The 21,749-nt window shown below is 42.0% G+C and overlaps 1 protein-coding gene across 1 annotated transcript in view; it reads left to right on the top strand.

Moving 5' to 3' along the window:
- Positions 1 to 3,600: 3,600 nt before the first annotated feature.
- The window catches only part of LOC144258988 (interleukin-5 receptor subunit alpha-like), a 28,750-nt gene continuing 10,601 nt past the window's right edge, over positions 3,601 to 21,749 (top strand). Inside the window, exons 1-8 of the mRNA XM_077807140.1 lie at positions 3,601 to 3,727; positions 4,927 to 5,055; positions 11,457 to 11,605; positions 11,763 to 11,910; positions 12,931 to 13,039; positions 13,121 to 13,308; positions 14,645 to 14,781; positions 20,554 to 20,698. Of these exons, the coding sequence (XP_077663266.1) occupies positions 4,983 to 5,055; positions 11,457 to 11,605; positions 11,763 to 11,910; positions 12,931 to 13,039; positions 13,121 to 13,308; positions 14,645 to 14,781; positions 20,554 to 20,698 (949 nt within the window). The 5' untranslated portion in view covers positions 3,601 to 3,727; positions 4,927 to 4,982. The remainder of the gene's footprint in view (positions 3,728 to 4,926; positions 5,056 to 11,456; positions 11,606 to 11,762; positions 11,911 to 12,930; positions 13,040 to 13,120; positions 13,309 to 14,644; positions 14,782 to 20,553; positions 20,699 to 21,749) is intronic.

Raw genomic sequence — 21,749 nt, 5'->3', positions numbered from 1 at the left:
GAAACCATTGTGAAAGGCACTGCATTTAGCCGTATGGAGTGGAAATCTATCAACTGCATGAAAAAACTTGCACAGATACAGCCAGACATCATCTTCCTTTCCAAATGCAAACAGATGGATATCGTACCAAAAGGACTGAAGGTAAAAAATCCATTACAATCTACATACCACACAGACTATGCTGACAGCTTGTGCCACACGCTCTCAAAGAAACTGCGGAACCACCTGATCAACATCCTCTACAGCAAACAGGGAAAGATGAAGAATGAGCTCTCAAAAATGGATATTCTCATAAAAAAACAACCTTCCACACAAACTTCCTCGTGGCTGGATTTTACTAAAACTAGACAAGCCATTTACAACGCACACTTTGCTTCTCTACAAAAGAAAAAGGACACTACATTTTCTAAACTACTACATGCCACAAGGGGCCACAGCAATGGTTCCCTCAACCCACCCAGCAATATTGTTAACCTATTCAACTATACTCTTAGCCCAGCAGAAGCAGCTGTCCTGTCTTGGGGCCTCTCCTTCTGCCCCTCCACCCCCACGAACATGATACAGTTCTGTGGTGACCTAGAATCCTATTTTCGACGTCTCCGACTCAAGGAATATTTCCAACATATCTCTGAACAACATACTAATCCACAGAAACCTCCCTACCAACACTACAAAAAGGAGGATTCTAGGTGGACTCCTCCCGAAGGTCGAGACAGCAGACTGGACTTCTACATAGAGTGCTTCCGCCGACGTGCATGGGCTGAAATTGTGGAAAAGCAGCATCACTTGCCCCATAACCTCAGCCGTGCGGAACACAATGCCATCCACAGCCTCAGAAACAACTCTGACATCATAATCAAAAAGGCTGATAAAGGAGGTGCTGTTGTCATCATGAATAGGTCGGAATATGAACAAGAGGCTGCTCGGCAGCTCTCCAACACCACTTTCTACAAGCCATTACCCTCTGATCCCACTGAGAGTTACCAAAAGAAACTACAGAATTTCCTCAAGAAACTCCCTGAAAAAGCACAAGATCAAATCTGCACAGACACACCCCTGGAACCCCGACCTGGGATATTCTATCTACTACCCAAGATCCATAAACCTGGAAATCCTGGGCGCCCCATCATCTCAGGCATTGGCACCCTGACAGCAGGACTGTCTGGCTATGTAGACTCCCTCCTCAGGCCCTACGCTACCAGCACTCCCAGCTACCTTTGAGACACCACTGAGTTCCTGAGGAAACTACAATCCATGGGTGATCTTCCTGATAACACCATCCTGGCCGCTATGGATGTAGAAGCCTTCTACACCAACATTCCACACAAAGATGGACTACAAGCCATCAGGAACACTATCCCCGATAATGTCACGGCTAACCTGGTGGCTGAACTTTGTGACTTTGTCCTTACCCATAACTATTTTACATTTGGGGACAATGTATACCTTCAGATCAGCGGCACTGCTATGGGTACCTGCATGGCCCCACAGTATGCCAACATTTTTATGGCTGACTTAGAACAACGCTTCCTCAGCTCTCGTCCCCTAACGTCCCTACTGTACTTGCGCTATATTGATGACATCTTCATCATCTGGACCCATGGAAAAGAAGCCCTTGAGGAATTCCACCATGATTTCAACAATTTCCATCCCACCATCAACCTCAGCCTGGTCCAGTCCACACAAGAAGTCCACTTCCTGGACACTACAGTGCTAATAAACAATGGTCACATAAACACCACCCTATACCGGAAACCTACTGACCGCTATTCCTACCTACATGCCTCCAGCTTTCACCCTGACCACACCACACGATCCATTGTCTACAGCCAAGCTCTGCGATACAACCGCATTTGCTCCAACCCCTCAGACAGAGACAAACATCTACAAGATCTCTATCAAGCATTCTTACAACTACAATACCCACCTGCGGAAGTGAAGAAACAGATTGATAGAGCCAGAAGAGTTCCCAGAAGTCACCTACAGGACAGGCCTAACAAAGAAAATAACAGAATGCCACTAGCCGTCACCTTCAGCCCCCAACTAAAACCCCTCCAAGGCATTATTAAGGATCTACAACCTATCCTGAAGGATGACCCAACATTCTCACAAATCTTGGGAGACAGGCCAGTCCTTGCCTACAGAGAGTCCCCCAACCTGAAGCAAATACTCATCAGCAACCACATACCACACAACAGAACTACTAACCCAGGAACCTATCCTTGCAACAAAGCCCGTTGCCAACTGTGCCCACATATCTATTCAGGGGACACCATCACAGGGCCTAATAACATCAGCCACACTATCAGAGGCTCATTCACCTGCTCATCCACCAATGTGATATATGCCATCATCTGCCAGCAATGCCCCTCTGCCATGTACATTGGTTAAACTGGACAGTCTCTACGTAAAAGAATAAATGGACACAAATCAGATGTCAAGAGTTATAACATTCATAAACCAGTCGGAGAACATGTCAATCTCTCTGGTCATGCGATTACAGACATGAAAGTTGCGATATTACAACAGAAAAGCTTCAAATCCAGACTCCAGCAAGAGATTGTTGAACTGGAATCCATTTGCAAATTGGATACAATTAACTTAGGCTTGAATAGAGACTGGGAGTGGCTAAGTCATGCAAGGTAACCTATTTCCCCTTGTTTTTTCCTACCCCCCCTACCCCGCCCCCCGACGTTCTTGTTAAACCCTGGATTTGTGCTGGAAAAGGCCCAACTTGATTATCATACACATTGTAAGGAGAGTGATCACTTTAGATAAGCTATTACCAGCAGGAGAGTGGGGTGGGGGGAGGTATTTTTTCATGCTTTGTGTGTCTAAAAAGATCTTCTACACTTTCCACAGTATGCATCCGATGAAGTGAGCTGTAGCTCACGAAAGCTTATGCTCAAATAAATTGGTTAGTCTCTAAGGTGCCACAAGTACTCCTTTTCTTTTTGCGAATACAGACTAACACGGCTGTTACTCTGAAACCTGTCATGAAACAGATGTAAGCACTTTTTAAATATGGGAAAAACAATCTATTTTCCCTTAATCTGATATTCAGACACATGCAAACCATTTTAGCTGAACCTTTTCCCCAATATACCAGACACTCGGGATGGAAAATATCAGCTTGAACAATTAAAGTTTGACAATATTATAAACCACTACCCACGTAGCCTGTAACCAGGCCTCTGGAGAGGAAGTCCTGAACAATCACTAATCAAAGGTCAGTATTCTCACACAATTTAATTACAATTTTAAAAATATTTTTAAAAATATAATTAACAGAATAAACAAGATGAAAGCGGATAATTCCAGGAACTAAGTTAGGTAGATCTGATATCAAAAGTGAAATTGGTAGGAAAAGTCAAGTTCCTTTTGTCAAGATGAGGCGGGTCATTCTTTCCCCATCCGGTAGGGCTGGAGCTCTTTTGCTGATCTGTTTCCTTGTTATTTGTTGCATACAGCAAGACGCATGAGGCTGTAGTAAGTGCTGTACAATCTTTCCTAGGATTAGAGTTTTTATTTTTGAAACTACAGTTGGTGTTGATTAATTTAATTTCATTTAAGGCCTGGACGTTTCTTTAAAGACAAGAGCTGATAGCAAGATACAGAGTGGTTTGAAAACTTTCTCTTCCAATGAAGTCAAGGGAAGAGTTGGTAATGACTGTGACTATTGGGGTCTCAAAGAAGATGAAACTCAAAGCAGTCTGATAAAGTTCTGGTATGTATCCACACTCCCAAGTCTTTAGGGATTGGTTTTGAATTTGATCCCATGCAAGTAGTGACAGGTTGTAATCATTGACATCTGCAGTTTTGTCTTGAGAAGAGGGGAGTCTCTTACATTAATTCCTCAGGCTGTCAATACATAACCTCAAAACATGACCTCTCTAGGATTGGGGTATCTTATGGAGGTGCTTGGGCCAAATCCCAAGTGATAAGCGGGCTCCCAGGCTGGAAAATGTCCTGCCACAATGTCAAGTATAACTTTGAAAATACATGTGACTAAGAGTTGCTATTTTAAATCGTATGAGCCCACATCTTAAAACTGTAACGTTATCTATGTTGGTTATTTAATTGCTCCTAAATATTTCAGAACATTACATAGCATAATATGATATCACTGCAAGTAGTGTTAGAAAAACCTTTGTCCTCAACCTTAAATACAGTGCAAGTTCTAGTCATATTCTAATTCTGCAGATGTTGGTAGTGACGCTGCAATTTAGATGGCTTTGAGCTTTGCCTTTAAAGAAGTAATAAAATCTCCATGTTTCACCTTTTAAGGATTGAATTTAGTTCCCAGATTTGGCACTTGACATGTCCAGGTTATTTCTGTAGTGAAATACTCACTTTTTCAGAGAAAACATTTAAAAATGCTGCTGTTTAAAATGTTATCCTCTTTTCCTAATTTCTGTGTGTCCTCCAGCAAAATAATCAGAGTTCCCTCACAGAGTAAACTGTCTCTCTCACACACACATAGTTTAAGAGACTATCTTAATATGGTCTCTTGAATAACTGCTTTAAACCATATAGCTGTCAGAACTCCTGAGATCCGTTACTTTCATATTCCGACACAGACTGCCTGCTTCCTTGTTTCACCAGATGTGCTCTGCACAAACCCAGAAAACCTCAGAGCTGCTCTAACTTGCGCTGGGCACTGGTTCAGCCCTTGGTAGCCCTGAGGATCAGCAGGTGTTGAACATGGGTGGCATACAATGGCTTGCCTCTCCCCACTACCACCACCACTTGCACTAAATAGAGCTCAAACAGACCTGAGAATTGGGAGTGTTATTTCTTTTACAACAAAGTTCAGAATGACATTTTGTATTCATGGTTTATGTCTATTTAAGAAACCACTTAAAGTGTTAAAAGTTTTTTTTCCACAGCTTGAAAATAACGGTCATGTCCTAACTGTCTTTTCAGCCTCAAACAGAACTGAAGCATTTCTAAGGGCACATGCTACAATTACTCCTTCAATCATGCTTCTGCTTAGCCTTACCTGGTATGAGATGATTTCTGTTAGCCTGGCAAATGGAGAACCAGCAATAACTGGTAAGTTTTGTGACATTTAAAATGATACAAAGAAGATGAAATTGAAAGCAGTCTGATAAAGTTCTGGTATGTATACACACTCCCAAGTCTTTAGGGATTGGTTTTGAATTTGATCCCATGCAAGTAGTGACAGGTTGCAATCACTGACATCTGCAGTTTTGTTTTGAGAAGAGGGGAGTCTCTTACATTAATGTTTCACCTTTTAAGGATTGAATTTAGTTCCCAAATTTGGCACTTGACATGTCCAGGTTATTTCTGTAGTGAAATGCTCACTTTTTCAGAGAAAACATTTTAAAATGCTGTTGTTGGATAGGATGTGGTTGGATAGGAAAGGTGCACTGAAAGTGGCAGGGGTCCTATGGGAAAAATAATATGTGATCATATAATTAAAGGTTGTATCACAATGGATACACACAATGGGTCTTAATCTAGGTGTGATAAATGAAGGGGGTGGAGGAATCTCCCTTTTATGGACACCCAGCCAGCCAGTTAGCTATAAAATCCCCTGTTAGTATTTGTTCTCTACTTGCTTTACCTGTAAAGGATTAAAAAAAAGTCCACAGGTAAAGGAAGGAAGTGGGCACCTGACCAAAAGAGCCAATGGGAAGGCTAGAACTTTTTAAAATTGGGGAAAAACTTTCCCTTTGTGTCTGTTGTTGTTCTCTGGGGAAGAGGGGAACAGGGCAGCAGTTATGCTGTGAGAAGCTGAAGGCCAGGTATGAAAATCATCAGAATCATACCTAGAAATTGCATATTTGGAAACCCAGATATGTAAGTGGATCAGAAATGTCTAGAAAGACGCAATTAGGTTAATTTCTTTTATTTTGTAAAGCTTGTGGGTTCCTCTGTGCTAGCCCCAAATGCTTCTGTTTTGCTTGTAACCTTTAAGCTGGACCTCAAGAAGGTTATTCTTGATGTTTAATTTTTGTAAGTGGGATTTTTAAATATAGTAAAAGCCTAAGACCCAGATGTATTTTCTTTCTTTTTGTTTTTAATACAATTTACATTTTTAAAAAACAGGATTGGATTTTTGGTGTCCTAAAAGGTTTGTGCCCATGTTTTTTTAATTAGCTGGTGGCAACAGCTGGTTTCTTTCTCAGCTCTTCCCTGGGTTGGGGGTGTGTGTGAAAGGGCTTGAGGGTACCCCACACAAAGGAATTCCCAAGTGCGCCTTCCTGGATTCCAATGGGTTTTGCATTTAGGTGGTGGCAGCATCTACACAACCAAGGTCAGAGAAAAACTGTAACCTTGGGAGTTTAATACAAGCCTGGAGTGGCAAATATTAGTTTTTAGAGTACTTGCAGGCCCCCACCTTCTGCACTTGAAATGCCAGAGTGGGGAATCAGCCTTGACAATAGGCAGCCTCAATTGTGCCATTTCCTAATTTCCCCTGTGGGTCCGGGGACAGAATAGGTCTTCTGCATGTCCTCCTGCATGTCCTGAAACTAAAAGGGGGCTGCCTGGAGAGGGATGGACTCTGCCAGGTTAGAAATTTGCCCAAGACACACCATATGATGAGCAAGTCAACCATGTCTATACCAGATTGATCACAGACCGGGTTAATAATGACCGCGCCATCCACCAAAGCAGACGCAACAAGTATACTACTGGTGTAACCCCAACAAAGAGAATCCCTGGAAGAGATAACATCACCATAGCCACATGGAATGTAAGGACATTGAGACAAATAGTGAATTGGAAGAACTTATGTATGAAATGGAATAATACACCTGGCACCTCCTAGGAATCTCTGAGGTCAGATGGAAGAACTTTGGAGAGGTACTAACGGAAGAAGGCCATGTACTCTATTAGAGTGGAGAGGACAAACATGTAAGCGGCATACGATTTCTTGTGCATAAAGATATCAAGAATTCAGTATTAGGATTCCGTCCAATGTCCAGCAGGTTTATTTCCATCCGTCTAAAGGCAGTACCATTTAATATCACAGTGGTACGAGTCTACAGCCCGACAACAGACTATGATGATGAGCAAATTGAAGATTTTTACAATCAGCTCCAAGCATCACTGATAAGGTAGACAAGAAAGATATCCTGATTGTATAGGGAGATTGGAATGGTAAAGTGCGTATCATAGGCGCCGACTCCCTGGCTGCTGCCGGGCTGGAGCACCCAAGGGAGAAAAATTAGCAGCTGCTCCGCACCCACTGGGAGCCAAGCTCCCACCGCCCCCACCTCCTCCTCCCCCAAGCCCGCTGTGTACCTGCTCCTCCCCCTCCCAGCACTTCCAGCCCGCTGTCTAACAGCTATTTGGCAGTGCTTAGGACTTTCCAGGAGGGAGGGGGAGGAGTGGGGACGTGGCGCTCTCCAGGGAGGAGGCGGTAAAGGGGAGGGGCAGGGGCAGGAACTTGGGGAAAGGGGGTGGAATTGGGGCAGGGTGAGGGGGGGAAGGGGCGGGGCCAGGGGTGGGGGAGTGTTGAGCACCCCCATGGCAGAGGGGAAGTTGGCGCCTATGGTGGCGCACAGGCAAATTAGCGAGATTTTTGTGGCCCTTTCTGTAATGCAGTAACCAATGAGAGAGGTCTGAGACTTTTGCAGTTTACCAGCTATAACAATCTGGTTCTTGCAAACACATTAGGAGCACATAAAGCAGCCAGACGATCAACGTGGTACACACCTAATGGTCTACATCACAGCCAGTTCGACTACATCATGGTGCAAAACCGATTTAGTTCTGGGATTAACAGAGCCAAAACAAGGAGTTTCCCCGGTACTGATATTGGAAGTGATCATGACCTTGTGATGCTAAATTTTTGGCTGTGGCTAAGGAAAATCGTCAAGCCAAAGTTCACCAGAACGAAGTTTGACTTAGCAAGACTCAGAGACCAGAACATTGCAGAGTCATTCCAAGCAATGATCGGTGGAAAATTTGCCCCACTGCTTGCTTTAGAGGAAGACTTAGAAACAATCACCAACAATTTCAATGCTGTAATGCAGTGGTTCCCAAACTTGTTCCGCCGCTTGTGCAGGGAAAGCCCCTGGCGGGCCAGGCCAGTTTGCTTACCTGCCATGTTTGCAGGTTCGGCCGTTTGTGGCTCCCACTGGCCACGGTTCGCTGCTCCACGCCAATGGGAGCTGCGGGAAGCGGCGGCTGGTACGTCCCTCAGCCCGCAGCCCCCATTGGCCTGCAGTGGCGAACCGCGGCCAGTGGGAGCCGCCATCAGCCGAACCTGTGGGCGCAGCAGGTAAACACACCGGCCCGCTCCGCCAGGGGCTTTCCCTGCACAAGCGGCGGAACAAGTTTGGGAACCACTGCTGTAATGAATGAAGCAGCAATGGACATCCTTGGGAAACATTGTAAGACGACAAAACCATGGGTCACAAATTAAATATTACAAATGTGTGACATTAGAAGAGAACTTAAGAGAAACAAGAACAGCACTAAGGGAGCTGATAAATACAGAGCAATTGGCAGAAAGATCAAGAAAGGAATGAAGGTGGCCAAGGAGATATGGATTGAAAAAGAATGCTCTAAAATTGAAGAGCGTATCAATAATAAAAATAGCAAACGAGCCTTCCAGAGTGTATCAATAATAAAAATAGCAAACGAGCCTTCCAGATTGTAAAAGATCTGATGAAGGAAAGAGGGACCAAAGCTAACGCAATTCAAGACAAAGAATGAAACAGTCTTACAGAAGAAAGGGACATCATCAATAGGTGGACAAAGTACCACTCTGATCTATGCAACTGCCAGACAAATGGAAATCCTATTGTCTTAGACAGCCCAGATTCTTACCATTAAACAACTGTAGGCCAAGGCCAGCAGTTCTCGTCAATAGCATAACAGGAGAGTGATTTTGCACCACTGTTGGAGTCTAGGAAGGCTGCCTTTTTTCACCCACACTATTCAACATCTTCTTGGAGTGCATAATGACTGGGGGTGACTGTGCATAATGACTGTGATGCCGTAGAAGATCACATATGCACATTCAGAATTGGGTGGTGGTCAATCTCAAATCTTCAGTGTGCTGATGACACTGACGGCCTGGCAGGCAGTAAGGATGAACTTACCAACCTTGTGAAACAATTGGATGAAACCTCTGCAAAATATGGCATGGAAATCAGTGCAGATGAAACCAAGCTGCTGACGAACAAACGTGACAGGATCAGCTCACATATCACTGTCAGTGGACAAGAGAGGGAGACAGTGAAACAGTTCAAGTATTTGGGGGCACTCATCATTGATGAAGGATCCAAGGCAGAAATTCTGGCAAGAACTGTGCAAACAACAGCAGCAGTGGCAAAGCTAAAGCCAATTTGGAGGAATAAGAACATCTCCCTGGAATCCAAACTGAAACTGCTGCACACATTGGTCATCTCCATTTTTCTGTATGCGTGGGAGACATGGACCCTTATGTCAAAACTTGAACAGAAAATACAGGAAGTAGAGGTAAGACACGTCCGTAAAATCCTGGGCATCTCCTACTTCGACCATGTCACTAATGAAGAGGTCTGCAACATCATCACCCAATGCGCTGGGTCATATGAAGACCTCCTGACGACTGTGAAAAAGCACAAGCTGAAGTGGTATGGCCATGTAACAAGATCATCTGGCTTATCCAAGATCATCCTCCAAGGGACAGTACAGGGGAAGAGAAGAAGAGGTAGACAGAAGAAGAGATGGATTGACAGCATAGAAGAGTTGACAGGAATGGACTTCGCGGAGACTCAAGCACTGACACACTATCGTTAGGGGTGGAGACAATCGGTTGATTGCTCATCAGTGATGGTGGCCCAACAACCAATGTGGTTATGGGAGTGATGATGATGATGTTGATGATGAATTTTGGAGTGCTTTTCCTTGCATCCTTAATAATGTTCTTTTAATGTAGGTTTTTGTCTGTTATTAATATTGGTGGGGTTTATAGCATTGCCTATGATTAAGTTTGCCGCCTGCACATCCACTTCCAATTTCCTCTCCCAACAGCTCCAAGAGTTAGTCTTCTAGCTCAGGAATCCCAGTCACCCCTCAACTCTAACTTCCAGTCCCAGTTTTCCTCTTCCCCAACACGAGCCTTTAGTCCAAGTCTGCTGCCCCCTTACAAGATCCTTGTCCAAATCTATTCTGCCGTGCTACCTCCCACCCAGAGGTTTGGCTCTCATCCAGGGGCATAGCCCTGGGTGGGCCTGAGTGGCTGCAGATCACACACTTAGCATCCAGGCCTTCCCAAATTGGGACCAGAGCCCCCCAAATCTACAGGCTGGGACTCCCGACCCTGGCTCAGTGTCTGTGAGCCTGGCCGCTTCCCCATCCTGCCGGCACTGCACACTGCTGCCCTGGTTTCTGGCCCCAGTGCTAGCCCCGCGGGCGTTGTGCCTCATGGGGGCGGGTCTGGGCAGAGCTAGCATTGAGCACTGGGGCCGGAGACCAGGGCAGCTGTGCACGCACAGGCAGGAGGGGCACAAGGCTGGGCTGACAGACACTGAGCCGGAGTTGGGAGGGGTTGGCAGACTCCAGCCCCAGTGGGACCCTCCTCTACCCTATGGGCATGCTGTGCAGCCTGTCTGCCCTGGGTGCCTGCTGAGCAGTAAGCGGGGGTGGGGGGAAGTGGGCCTCCCATCCCTCCTTCCTTCCTTGCCCCATTCCCCAGGGCATCTGTGCCCCTGATCCTTCCTGACCCCCCCTACCAGGGCCCCAATCCCTCCTGTCCCTCTCCCCTCACCCCCCATCGTTGCTTGCCCACCCGAAAGCTGGGGCCCACCCAGTTTTCCTATCTTAGCTATACCACTGCTCTCATCCCATCTGAATTTGATTCAGACAGCTTTCTCCTCCAGGCTGCTTGGGCCCAGCAGATGGGGCACTGAGAGCACAGGAGAGACAAGCTCTCTTCTCTCAGTTCTAGTGTCCAGACCTTGCACAGCCTGCAGCAGTCTAGCGCCGAAATTGCACAGGGCTGGAGCTTGCTCAGTGTGGAGAGAATCTTTGGGTACTTTAGCAGCTAAAATCTAAGAACGCTCAACTGAACCTTTGCAAACTGCAGTTTTTCAAAAGGCTTATAAATTGTCTAGATTTGGGTGGATTTTCATGAGGACAGCAAAAGGCAAATCTGACACAAAGGCCAGCCCGCCTGCCAAATGTCAGGTCCCTGTTCCAAAGCATCAGCACTCAATAGTATTTCAAATAAAAGGTCTCAAGACTGTTTAATGCAGATCATACAATGAATTCTTTGCTAGCCTTGTTCTCAGAAATGGCAGAACACTTCAGCTTTAGGCAAACACTGGACATGAAAAATTTCAATGTACGCAGTTCAATTCTGGTAAAGTTAGAAGCAACTGAAAACAGGGTCTTAGAGTAAGAAGTGTTGGGCAACGCAAGAATGGGCTGTACCATCAGCCCCACCTATTATACAGTAATAATTATCATTCATCTTACTGTATTTACAGCTTCTATTATGGCACCCAGTGATCTGCACATTGTTAAACATGAGTTTGGAGTTATTCTCTCCTGGAACAGTAACATTACAGAAGAAATGGAGACATATTATGTGAAATATATTTTGATTTATAAGTTCAATACAGCTAAGGAAATAACAGTAAGTCACAACACACTTTACACATGGTTTTGGTAAAATAAGATAATGCCCCTTATTTATTGGCTGTCATTTGCAGACCTTTCCTCTAATATTACTACTAATTGGCTATTGCATAGAACTCTTCATTATAATGCAGTTCCATGTTTTCTTCTTCCAGGAAAGACTTCGAGAAAAGGAAAAGATGATAAGACTTGGGTTACACTCTGGTTTCCATGCTAAAGTTAAAACACAGCTTTTTTCAAAAGAAACAGAAGACTTTATAAAGGAGAGTAACTGGACTGAATTTACTTACAAGGCACCTCCAGGTCAGCTACTTTTCTGCATAGTGTTAGGATATTAAAAATGTCTGATAAAAAAGTTAGAGATGCACCAGTTCTGAAGTCCTGGCTAATAGCTCTTTCTTGTGCTGGCTATTTTTTGGTATGCATTTCTAAGGAAGGATAATGACAGAGGTCTATAAAATCATGATTGGTGTAAATAGGGAAGTGTTATTCACCCCTTCACATAACATAAGAATCAGCAGTCACCCAATAAAATGAATAGGCAGCAGGTTTAAAACAAACAAAAGGAAGTACTTCTTCACACGATGCACAGTCAACCTGTGGAATTTGTTGCCAGGGGATGTAGTGAAGGCCAAAAATATAACTGGGTTAATAAAAAACTTAGATAAGTTCATAGAATATCAGGGTTGGAAGGAACCTCAGGAGATCATCTAGTCCAACCCCCTGCTCAAAGCAGGACCAATCCCTAATTTTTGCCTCAGATCCCTAAATGGCCCCCTTAAGGATTGAACTCATAACCCTGGGTTTCGCAGGCCAATGCTCAAACTGCTGAGATATCCCTCCCCTCCATCAATAGCTCATAGCCAAGATAGTCAGGGATACAACCCCATGCTATAGGCATTATGGGAGAGATGGGTGGAAGCAAACTACAGTTACAAAATGACCACCTCTACTCTATTGACTCAGACATAGAAGCACCCCTCGATCCTCTTGGACTTCCCTAGCAACTGAATGGATTATGGAAGTCCCATAGCACATGGTTGCTGGGGAATCTCAGGTGGGCTCCTTAAGCGACTGCAATAGGAATTTTTGAGTGTTTCTGCAAATGTCTCCAAAAGGACCTCTGGCAATAGGAATAGAAATGTTCCCAATGTCCTATAAGGCAAAGGCAGACACATCCTTTAACTCAGTTCTAAAAACGTGGATCCCTCTCTGTCTCTCTCCTGGATATGTACTGGCACCAGTCACTTCAAGGATCAATGTAAAGCAAGCAACATGCTAATATCCTTCTCTTTTCTTTCTTGCTTTCTTTTTTGGTTACAGTATATATCCAAAATCTCTCATGCATCATATATAACATTTCCCATTTAAATTGTACCTGGGACATTAAAACAGAAGCTCCTGAGGATGCTCAGTATTTTCTTTCCTACAGGTAAGGATCCTGTTAAAACAAGCACAAAATAATATTAAAAAATCACCAGAGCTTTATATTACTTCTGCTTGCTTCCTACAGGCACAACAGAGAAGAGTTTCAATGCCAACTCTATTTAACAAATGCAAAGAACAAAAACATTGGCTGTCACATGAAAGAAGTGTATTTTAATCACGCTAATAAAATCAGATTTAATATCACGGTAAAGGAACTCAGCAACAGTTCAGAAAACCGTTCCTATTACAAAAAATTTACACCTCAAAGTCTAGGTAGGTGTTTTCATTATTGCCTAGCATTGTGAAATGTTCAATTGCTTGTGATTTCCTGCAGGGGAGAGGGGGAAAAAAGCACGACTCACTGCATTCAAAGGGGTATATTCTGTTTCTATAATGCATTGACATTTGTAGGAGTTTGACATAAAGCTCACAAACCAAAGAATCTCTTATACAAATCACTTTGTAATTCAGGCTGTTCGAAAAATGGTAATGATTGTTTTGTGAAAAAAAAAATCAAATGTTTCAAAATCGTTTGTGTCCTGCACAATTTGAAAAGTAATGATTTTTAGTTTATTTAGAACATGTCATGAAGATTTTTATAGAACATTTGTGTTTTTGAAGTTTTCATTTCTCCTAATTTCTTCCCCTATCCCCGCTTTCCCCCCATTTTAATCCTTTTTATTTCTTTCCCCCCTTTTTTGCCACCACAAAAGGGGAAATAAAAACAAAAACTAAAAACCAAATCCTCAAAATTTTCATGTTGGTGTTTAGTTAAAAAAGGAAGATTTTAAACTATACTTATTGGCAATATTCATTTTTTAAAATGAATTTGCATTGAAACCTTTTGATGCAAAATTTTTTAGTTGAAGAGTTTCAGTGAGTGCTATTTGTAACTGTTGATAATTATGGCTGATCCGATAAATTTCTTATTCATTTACTTCTATGGATTAAACCTGGGGAGGAGGGGGGAAAGCTTCTCATAAAAAGTCTGGGTATTTTCCTAGTTGGTTCTAGTTCACATCTCAGTTACAATAAATACGTAGCCAACCTTTTACATTATGAACCTAAAGGGTTGTAGTCAAACCTCAGTTACACTGCCATAAATCTGGAATAACTCTAGATGATCTGATGGTCCCTCTAGAGGCCTTAAACTCTATGAATTTATGAACTCCATTGATATCCGAGCAACAGAAATATTGTCGCAGGCAGTCCAGATTTACACCACTATAACTTATTTCAGAAGATGGCCCACCATGTTTACTCTCATCTACACTCTGACTCAGATTCTGAATTCATTTACACTGATTTACATCACTAGGATTTACTGGCATCACCTCAGATTTACACGGTAACTGAGATCATTATGTGGACCTTCAAACGTATTTCTGGTGTGAACTCTTTGTTCAGACCCTAGGAAAACTTGTGCAGCACTACATTTTGGTTTAGCTTTAAGCTACACTAGACTATTGCGATTACCTAACCAAAATGCGGACAGCATACTTTGACTGAAACTGCCAAACAGAAGCTGCAGTCTGCCAGTATACTGTATTCCATTCACATGCCTGCTTGCTGAAAGAATGTGAAATAGTCTGTTTTTGTTTATTGTCAGAGAAACTGAACCCTCCAATCAATGTGTCTGTATCACTTGAAAACAGAAGCGTTAAAATTAACTGGAAACCACCACCTACTATTGGTTCAGCAAAAAAAAATTGCTTTACATACCAAGTGAAAATTACAGATCTAGAGGTAATATATGGTAATACTTCTTAACCAGTATAACCTCAGCTCTATACCAACTAATTCCCCACTCAGGTTAAACAGAATCGAGTCTTGGTTGAACTTCTGAGAAATTCCAAGCCCTGCAGCAAATGACCTAGCATTTACCATCCTTTCTTCTCAGTACAGCTGGTCAAAAAGTGAAAACCTATTTTCATGAAGATGTAGAAAGTTTTTTTCATTTTGAAAGGAATCAGGTTTTCATTTGTTTTGTTTTCTTTTTTACTGAAAACACTATAAAACGATTACTGACGTTTTTCGTTTACTAAACAGCAGATTTTTTGGTAAAAGAAAAATGTCGATAACCATCTCAACATTTTCAATTTTAAAAATATTGGCATTCATTGTTTTGTGAAAAATGAAAAAAATAATCAACAATACTGACAAATTTCCATGAGAAATGTCGATTGAAAAGACCAGTTTGACTCTGAATCTTTGTGTTGAAAAATTTTGAGCAGTTCTACTTCTGAGTCATTGCTGATCAAAAATTCCTTAGCAAATACTAGGGTGTTAGAGAGGCTGTTTCTGAGATGAAGGCTCACTTGTTATTTAAGAGCTTGTGATATGTTTTGCAAGAGGATGGGTATGTCCTGGTCAAATTAAAGATTTGCTATTTTATTGTACTCCTTTCCTAAATTTCATTTAGAGTTTCAGTATCTCTGAAACTGGTGAATAGAAGTAACAGATCTCCATAGGCATTGGCATAGGCATTTTGAGTACTTGTGTGTATGAGGGGTGTTATATGCATGCAAGTGTTGTCATAATTGCAGTATTTAGTTGAAATTGTGAAAGAGTACATATCCTAAACTCTAGGCCTTATGCTTATCTTCCCTTAAGAATGTCTGCTAAATGTGTTTTTTGTAGTTCTTGCTATAGTTTTAAATTCATATAGATATAGATATGTTTTGAAACAAAAGACACTGGAAGTTAAAAACAGAGAACGGCATCCACAATTCATGCTTCCAAAGCTGAGTGTAGACAGAACTCCATGTGCACAAGAAGCAAGTTGTGGGAATTCTGAATTTTGTCTGTGCTCAGAATAGAGAGAGCACCCTGCACTGAGCTCCTGGTGAGCTGGGTCCAATATAAGCTATAACCTAGGATTACAATAACATTGGAAAACTCTGGACAATGGACTGGAGTATTTTTGGACACCAAGAAGGAAACATCCTTACCCAGAAAAGCACTTAAAGATGTGTTTAGGTGCTTTCTTGAATTGGGGCCTTAAAGCACAATGTTGCATTTTAATAGGAAATTAGTTGAATATAAAAATTTCAGCATGAATTTAATTAAGACTTGCCAACTTTCCATCAGACATTTTTCTCCCTTCAAAATAAAAATGTATTGGAAAAATAAAACTAGATATGTAGTTCACTCTCAAAATATGTATTTAGTCCCCAGTCCTGCAAGGATTTACTCATGCACTTAATGTTACACACATTGAACTCAATGGCAGTATTCATCTGCATAAAATACATATGTAGGTCTTCGCAGGACTGAGATTGTAACCTGTGTATTTCAAATGCCATAATTTGTACGTGATGGCAAAATTCCTACAATAAAAGATCCAGTGTTGGTTTTTCATGAGTGCTATGAAGATTTGAAAAAGCTTCCCTATATAGCTCAAGCATCTAAATTAGTTGTACTAATGAATACAGTGTAATATTAATATTTTGTAATATTTATTTTAGAGATGGACCTCATCTGTCTTAGTTTTTTTTTAAAGCACCTGACACTACAAAATGTAAGCAGCTGAGCTGAAAAGTTATGGTCAATTTATCTGGACAGCTAAATTGTAGGACTGTCAATTACTTTCAGTTAACTCAAAAAAATTAATTGCGATTATTAATCGCAGTTATAACAATAGAATATGAATTGAAATTCATTACATATTTTTGGATGTTTTTCTACATTTCAATATTGATTTCAATTACAACACAGAATACAAAGTGCACAGTGCTCACTTTATATTGTTTTTTTATTACAAATATTCGCACTGTAAAAATGATAAAGAAAAGAAATAGTATTTTTCAATTCACCTCATACAAGTACTGAAGTGCAATCTCTTTATTGTGAAAGTGTAACTTACAAATGAAGATTTTTTTGGTTACATAACTGCACTCAAAAACAAAACAGGGTAAAACTTTAAAGCCTACAAGTCCACTGAGTCCTACATCTTATTCTGCCAGTTGCTAAGACAAACAAGTTTATTTACATTGACAGGAGATACTGCTGCCTGCTTCTTATTTACAATGTCACCTGAAAGTGAGAACAGGTGTTCACATGGCACTTTTGTAGGCGGTGTTGCAAGATATTTACCTGCCAGATAAGCTAAAGATTCATGTGCCCCTTCATGCTTCAGCCACCATTCCAGAGGACATGCTTCCATGCTGATGATGCTTGTTAAAAAAATGCATCAATTAAATTTGTGACTGTACTCCTTGGGGGTAGAATTGTATGTCTCCTGCTCTGTTTTACCCGCATTCTGCCATATATTTCATGTTACAGCAGTCTCAGATGAGGACCCAGCACATGTTTGTTTTAAGGACACGTTCACAGTAGATTTGACAAAACGCAAAGAAGGTACCGATGTGAGATTTCTAAAAATAGCTACAACACCCGACCCAAGGTTTAAGAATCTCAAGTGCCTTCCAAAATCTGAGAGGGTCGAGGTGGGGAGCATGCTTTTAGAAGTCTTAAAAGAGCAACGCTCTGATGCGGAAACTACAGAATCCAAACCACCAAAAAAGAAAATCAACCTTCTGCTGGCGGCATCTGACTCAGATGATGAAAATGAACATGTGTCAGTCTGTATCACTTTGGATCGTTATCAGGCAGAATCCATCATCAGCATGGAAGCATGTCCTCTGGAATGGTGGTTGAAGCTTGAAGGGACATATGAATTTTTAGCACATCTGGCATGTAAATATCTTGCAATGCCGGCTACAACTGTGCCATGCAAACACCTGTCTCACTTTCAGGTGACAAGAAGCAGGCAGCATTATCTCCTGCAAATTGTAACCAATCTTGTTTGTCTGAGCGATTGGCTGACCAAGAAGTAGGGCTGAGTGGACTTGTAGGCTCTAAAGTTTTACATTGTTTTATTTTTGAATGCAGTTTTTTTTGTACCTAATTCTACATTTGTAATTCAAATTTCATGATAAAGAGATTGCACTACAGCACTTGTATGAGGTGAACTGAAAAATATTTTTGTTTGTTTTTTACAGTGCAAATATTGGTAATAAAAATAAATATAAAGTGAGCAGTGTACACTTTGTAATCTGTGTTGTAATTGAAATCAATATATTTGAAAATGTCGAAAACTTCCAAAACTATTTAAATAAATAGTACTCTATTGTTAACAGCACGATTAATCGTGATTAATTTTTTAATCGCTTGACAGCCCTACTAAATTGATATCTACCCATTCTTTGAAAATCACAAGATAAAGTGGAAGTGTGCTAGTTGCATATTGTTGCCTTTGTAACCCACATGCACTATTAGAACTGTACTTTTCCTCTTCAAAATAGACACGTGCATTGCTCAGCATTTTCAAATTCAATGCAAAAAGTTAGGTTTTAGCAAAGTCTGTATTTAGACACTTAAACACAAGGACGCTGAGTGTGTGAGGTGTTGAGCACCTGTAGCCTTTGCTGAAGTCAGCATGTGACTAGCTCTGTGCATAAGGAGGGCTCACACAAAGCACACTGTCAGGATCTAATCTAAGTATCATACAACAAAGGACAACAATGAATAAAGCCTGGAGATGGGGGCAGAGAAGGATGAAGGTCATATCAGTGAAAGGTTGTTACACAGGCTAAGTTTGGTATTTTAGAGGAACATTTGTCAAAGCCCAAAGGACAGTTAGGTGCTTAACTTCCATTCAAAGTCGGTGGGAGTTGGTCACCTAAGTGCCGTGCGTGCCTTTGAACATGCCCCGTCCCCCACCCCACCTGAGATGTTTTAGTTGCTTTTATAAAAAGTAGCATATTAACATTTTTGGCATTCCTGGACCGAAGGTTGAGATGGAGGTCAGGAAGGATTTACAGGAGGAGAGTAAAGTCACATGGTACACAGGTCACACCTATGCTGTGCACCAGCCCATGCCGAGAAGACAGCACGCTAAATCTTTTTAAAGGTGTAGTGTAGCCGGCACCTCACTTGCTTCCCCAACATAAGAGCATAAGAATGGCCATACTGGGTCAGACCAAAGGTCCATCCAGCCCAGTATCCTGTCTACCGACAGTGGCCAATGCCAGGTGCCCCAGAGGGAGTGAACCTAACAGGTAATGATCAAGTGATCTCTCTCCTGCCATCCATTTCCACCCTCTGACAAACAGGCTAGGGACACCATTCCTTACCCATCCTGGCTAATAGCCATTAATGGACTTAACCTCCATGAATTTATCCAGTTCTCTTTTAAACCCTGTTATAGTCCTAGCCTTCACAACCTCCTCAGGCAAGGAGTTCCACAGGTTGACTGTGCGCTGTGTGAAGAAGAACTTCCTTTTATCTGTTTTACACCTGCTGCCCATTGATTTCATTTGGTGGCCCCTAGTTCTTATATTATGGGAACAAGTAAATAACTTTTCCTTATTCACTTTCTCCACACCACTCATGATTTTATAGACCTCTATCATAGCCCCCTTTAGTCTCCTTTTTTCCAAGCTGAAGAGTCCTAGCCTCTTTAATCTCTCCTCATATGGGACCTGTTCCAAACCCCTAATCATTTTAGTTGCCCTTTTCTGAAACTTTTCTAACGCCAGTATATCTTTTTTGAGATGAGGAGGCCACATCTGTACGCAGTATTCAAGATGTGGGTGTACCATGGATTTATATAAGGGCAATAAGATATTCTTGGTCACCTAACTGCCGTGCGTGCCTTTGAACCCTCCCCTTCTCCTCTCCCCCTCCCCCCCAGAGATGTTTTAGTTGCTTTTATAAAAAGTAGCACATTAACGTTTGGAGTTAACACCACTGGAGTCATTTTGCCTTGCAAAATTATAATGATTCCAGACCTCATTGCTTAGGTTATCACAACTTCCCTGCACAGCTCTCTGCCTCTTAGTTTATTCCTTTGTATCTTTCTTCCACTATTGATTCTCCTTGTCAGTAACAGTCCCCTCCCCTCCTTTTTTTCTGCCTCTTGTAAACCATGTATTATTGCACATGTATGATAGTCGGCCTGAATTTTCATAAATGACTAATTATTTTAGGTGCCTCAATTTTTCAGTGTCCAACTTGGGAGACCTTAATGGGCCCTGACTTTCACAAATGCTGAACACCCACTCTGAAGTCCATTTTAAGGTTAGTTACCCCAAAATTGTGGCACCCAGAATTGCTAGTTATTTTTGAAAATGTAGGCTATTTCTTTAGGGAAACAAATACAATTCTGTGACAAAATCAAGCCAAAACAAACACTAACAAAAACAAAAGAGCTTGGCCTTAATATGGTTTTCAGGCTCACTCTAATAGAAAATCAACAAGGAGTCATTGCTCTTTGTGTATTAAAATTCTCCTGTTCTGTAGCTTCTCATCTTATCAGCTCCCAGGCTTTGCCCTTTTGTTTTGGAATCTGACTTTTCATATACCCCAGCTAGCAATCAGACTGATTTACCATAATCACTGTCACTAAAAATATATCTATATTAGGTTTGAAAGAGAGAGAATGACATTTGAGATCTCTAGTATTATATGTTTCTGAGTTGTATTGCTAAATCACTAAAACAAAACCTGTGCTAGCCCGTAGATGTGTCTGAAGAGGAATATGTGCATCCAGTTCATGATCCAGCAAAACAATATGTTGTTCAAGTCAGAGCAAAGAAAATAACATGTATAAGTAACAAGATTTGGAGTGAATGGAGTGAACCAGTTTTTATTAATGATGGTAAGTTACCAGACTTCTATGACTCATAATATATAAAAGGGAAGAACTTTAGCTGCCAAAAGGCAATGCCAGAACAAATAGGAATACGGGACCACGTCTTGGGGGTCAGTCAGACTACATGCAGTGCAGGTTGAGAGAAGGGGTGCAAAGATGGAGTGAAGTGCCTAGGAGCCCTAGTCATGGACCAGGACCACTTTGTGCTAGGCACTGTACAAACACAGGACAGAAAGACAGTCCTTGCCCCCAAAGATCACACTCCCCTGATCCTGGGGCCACTGTGTGCAGGGCTATTCTCTTGGCTGGCTGCTACTTGTTCCAAGAGGGAAAACTTCGACTGGGGGTTAGCACAGTATAGGACCATCCCAGACCTGACTCCTTTCCTCCAGTCAAATCCCTTACCCTAAAGCATGGAGCTATCTTAGTGGCCTCTTTATTGCTGCGCATTACTGGAGAACTTCCTCCTGAACTGGAGTGATCTTTCTGAGAACAGAAGCACTAGCCCGATGAACAAAATCCATCAATGGCACAAATGCAAAGCAGCTATGTTGCCCTCAAAGGAGTTGGCCTAATATATTCAGCCCTGTTAATAGATCATGGGGACAATTTTTCATTCTGGCAGAGCTAGAAATTGGAAGAAGTAGGAAGTTAGGTTTGTGCCACCTTTTCATCTCTCCACATTCCGGAGCTGTCCAATTTATACTTCCTTGCCCATGGCCCCCAGGGGACATTGCAACAGCCAAGCAGAACTGGAGCACACGGACACTTGCCTACACCCACTATGCCAGGGTTATGCCACCTCCTTGCCACCCAGAGAAACCCCTATGCTGGGGTATTCCTGATGAGAGAATCTGCTGCCTTTCTGGTATCTTGATGGTGTTAGACTGGTGTAAAGGGGCCACAGAGCAACAGAGCACTTAGCCCTATATGCATATATATGGAAATATATATATTTGTGTGTATGTGTGTGCCTGTGCACAAAATCTTACACATATCTAATCATTTCTTCAGTGTGTCCTTCAGAGGATCCTCCTCATCTGCCCTCCAGCTTTCT

Source organism: Eretmochelys imbricata, chromosome 1 (genome assembly GCF_965152235.1).
Source record: "Eretmochelys imbricata isolate rEreImb1 chromosome 1, rEreImb1.hap1, whole genome shotgun sequence".
In the NCBI taxonomy this organism is placed as follows: domain Eukaryota; kingdom Metazoa; phylum Chordata; order Testudines; family Cheloniidae; genus Eretmochelys; species Eretmochelys imbricata.
The sequence above is the reverse complement of the archived record's forward strand: the minus strand, read 5'-3'. Positions and strand labels throughout refer to the sequence as shown.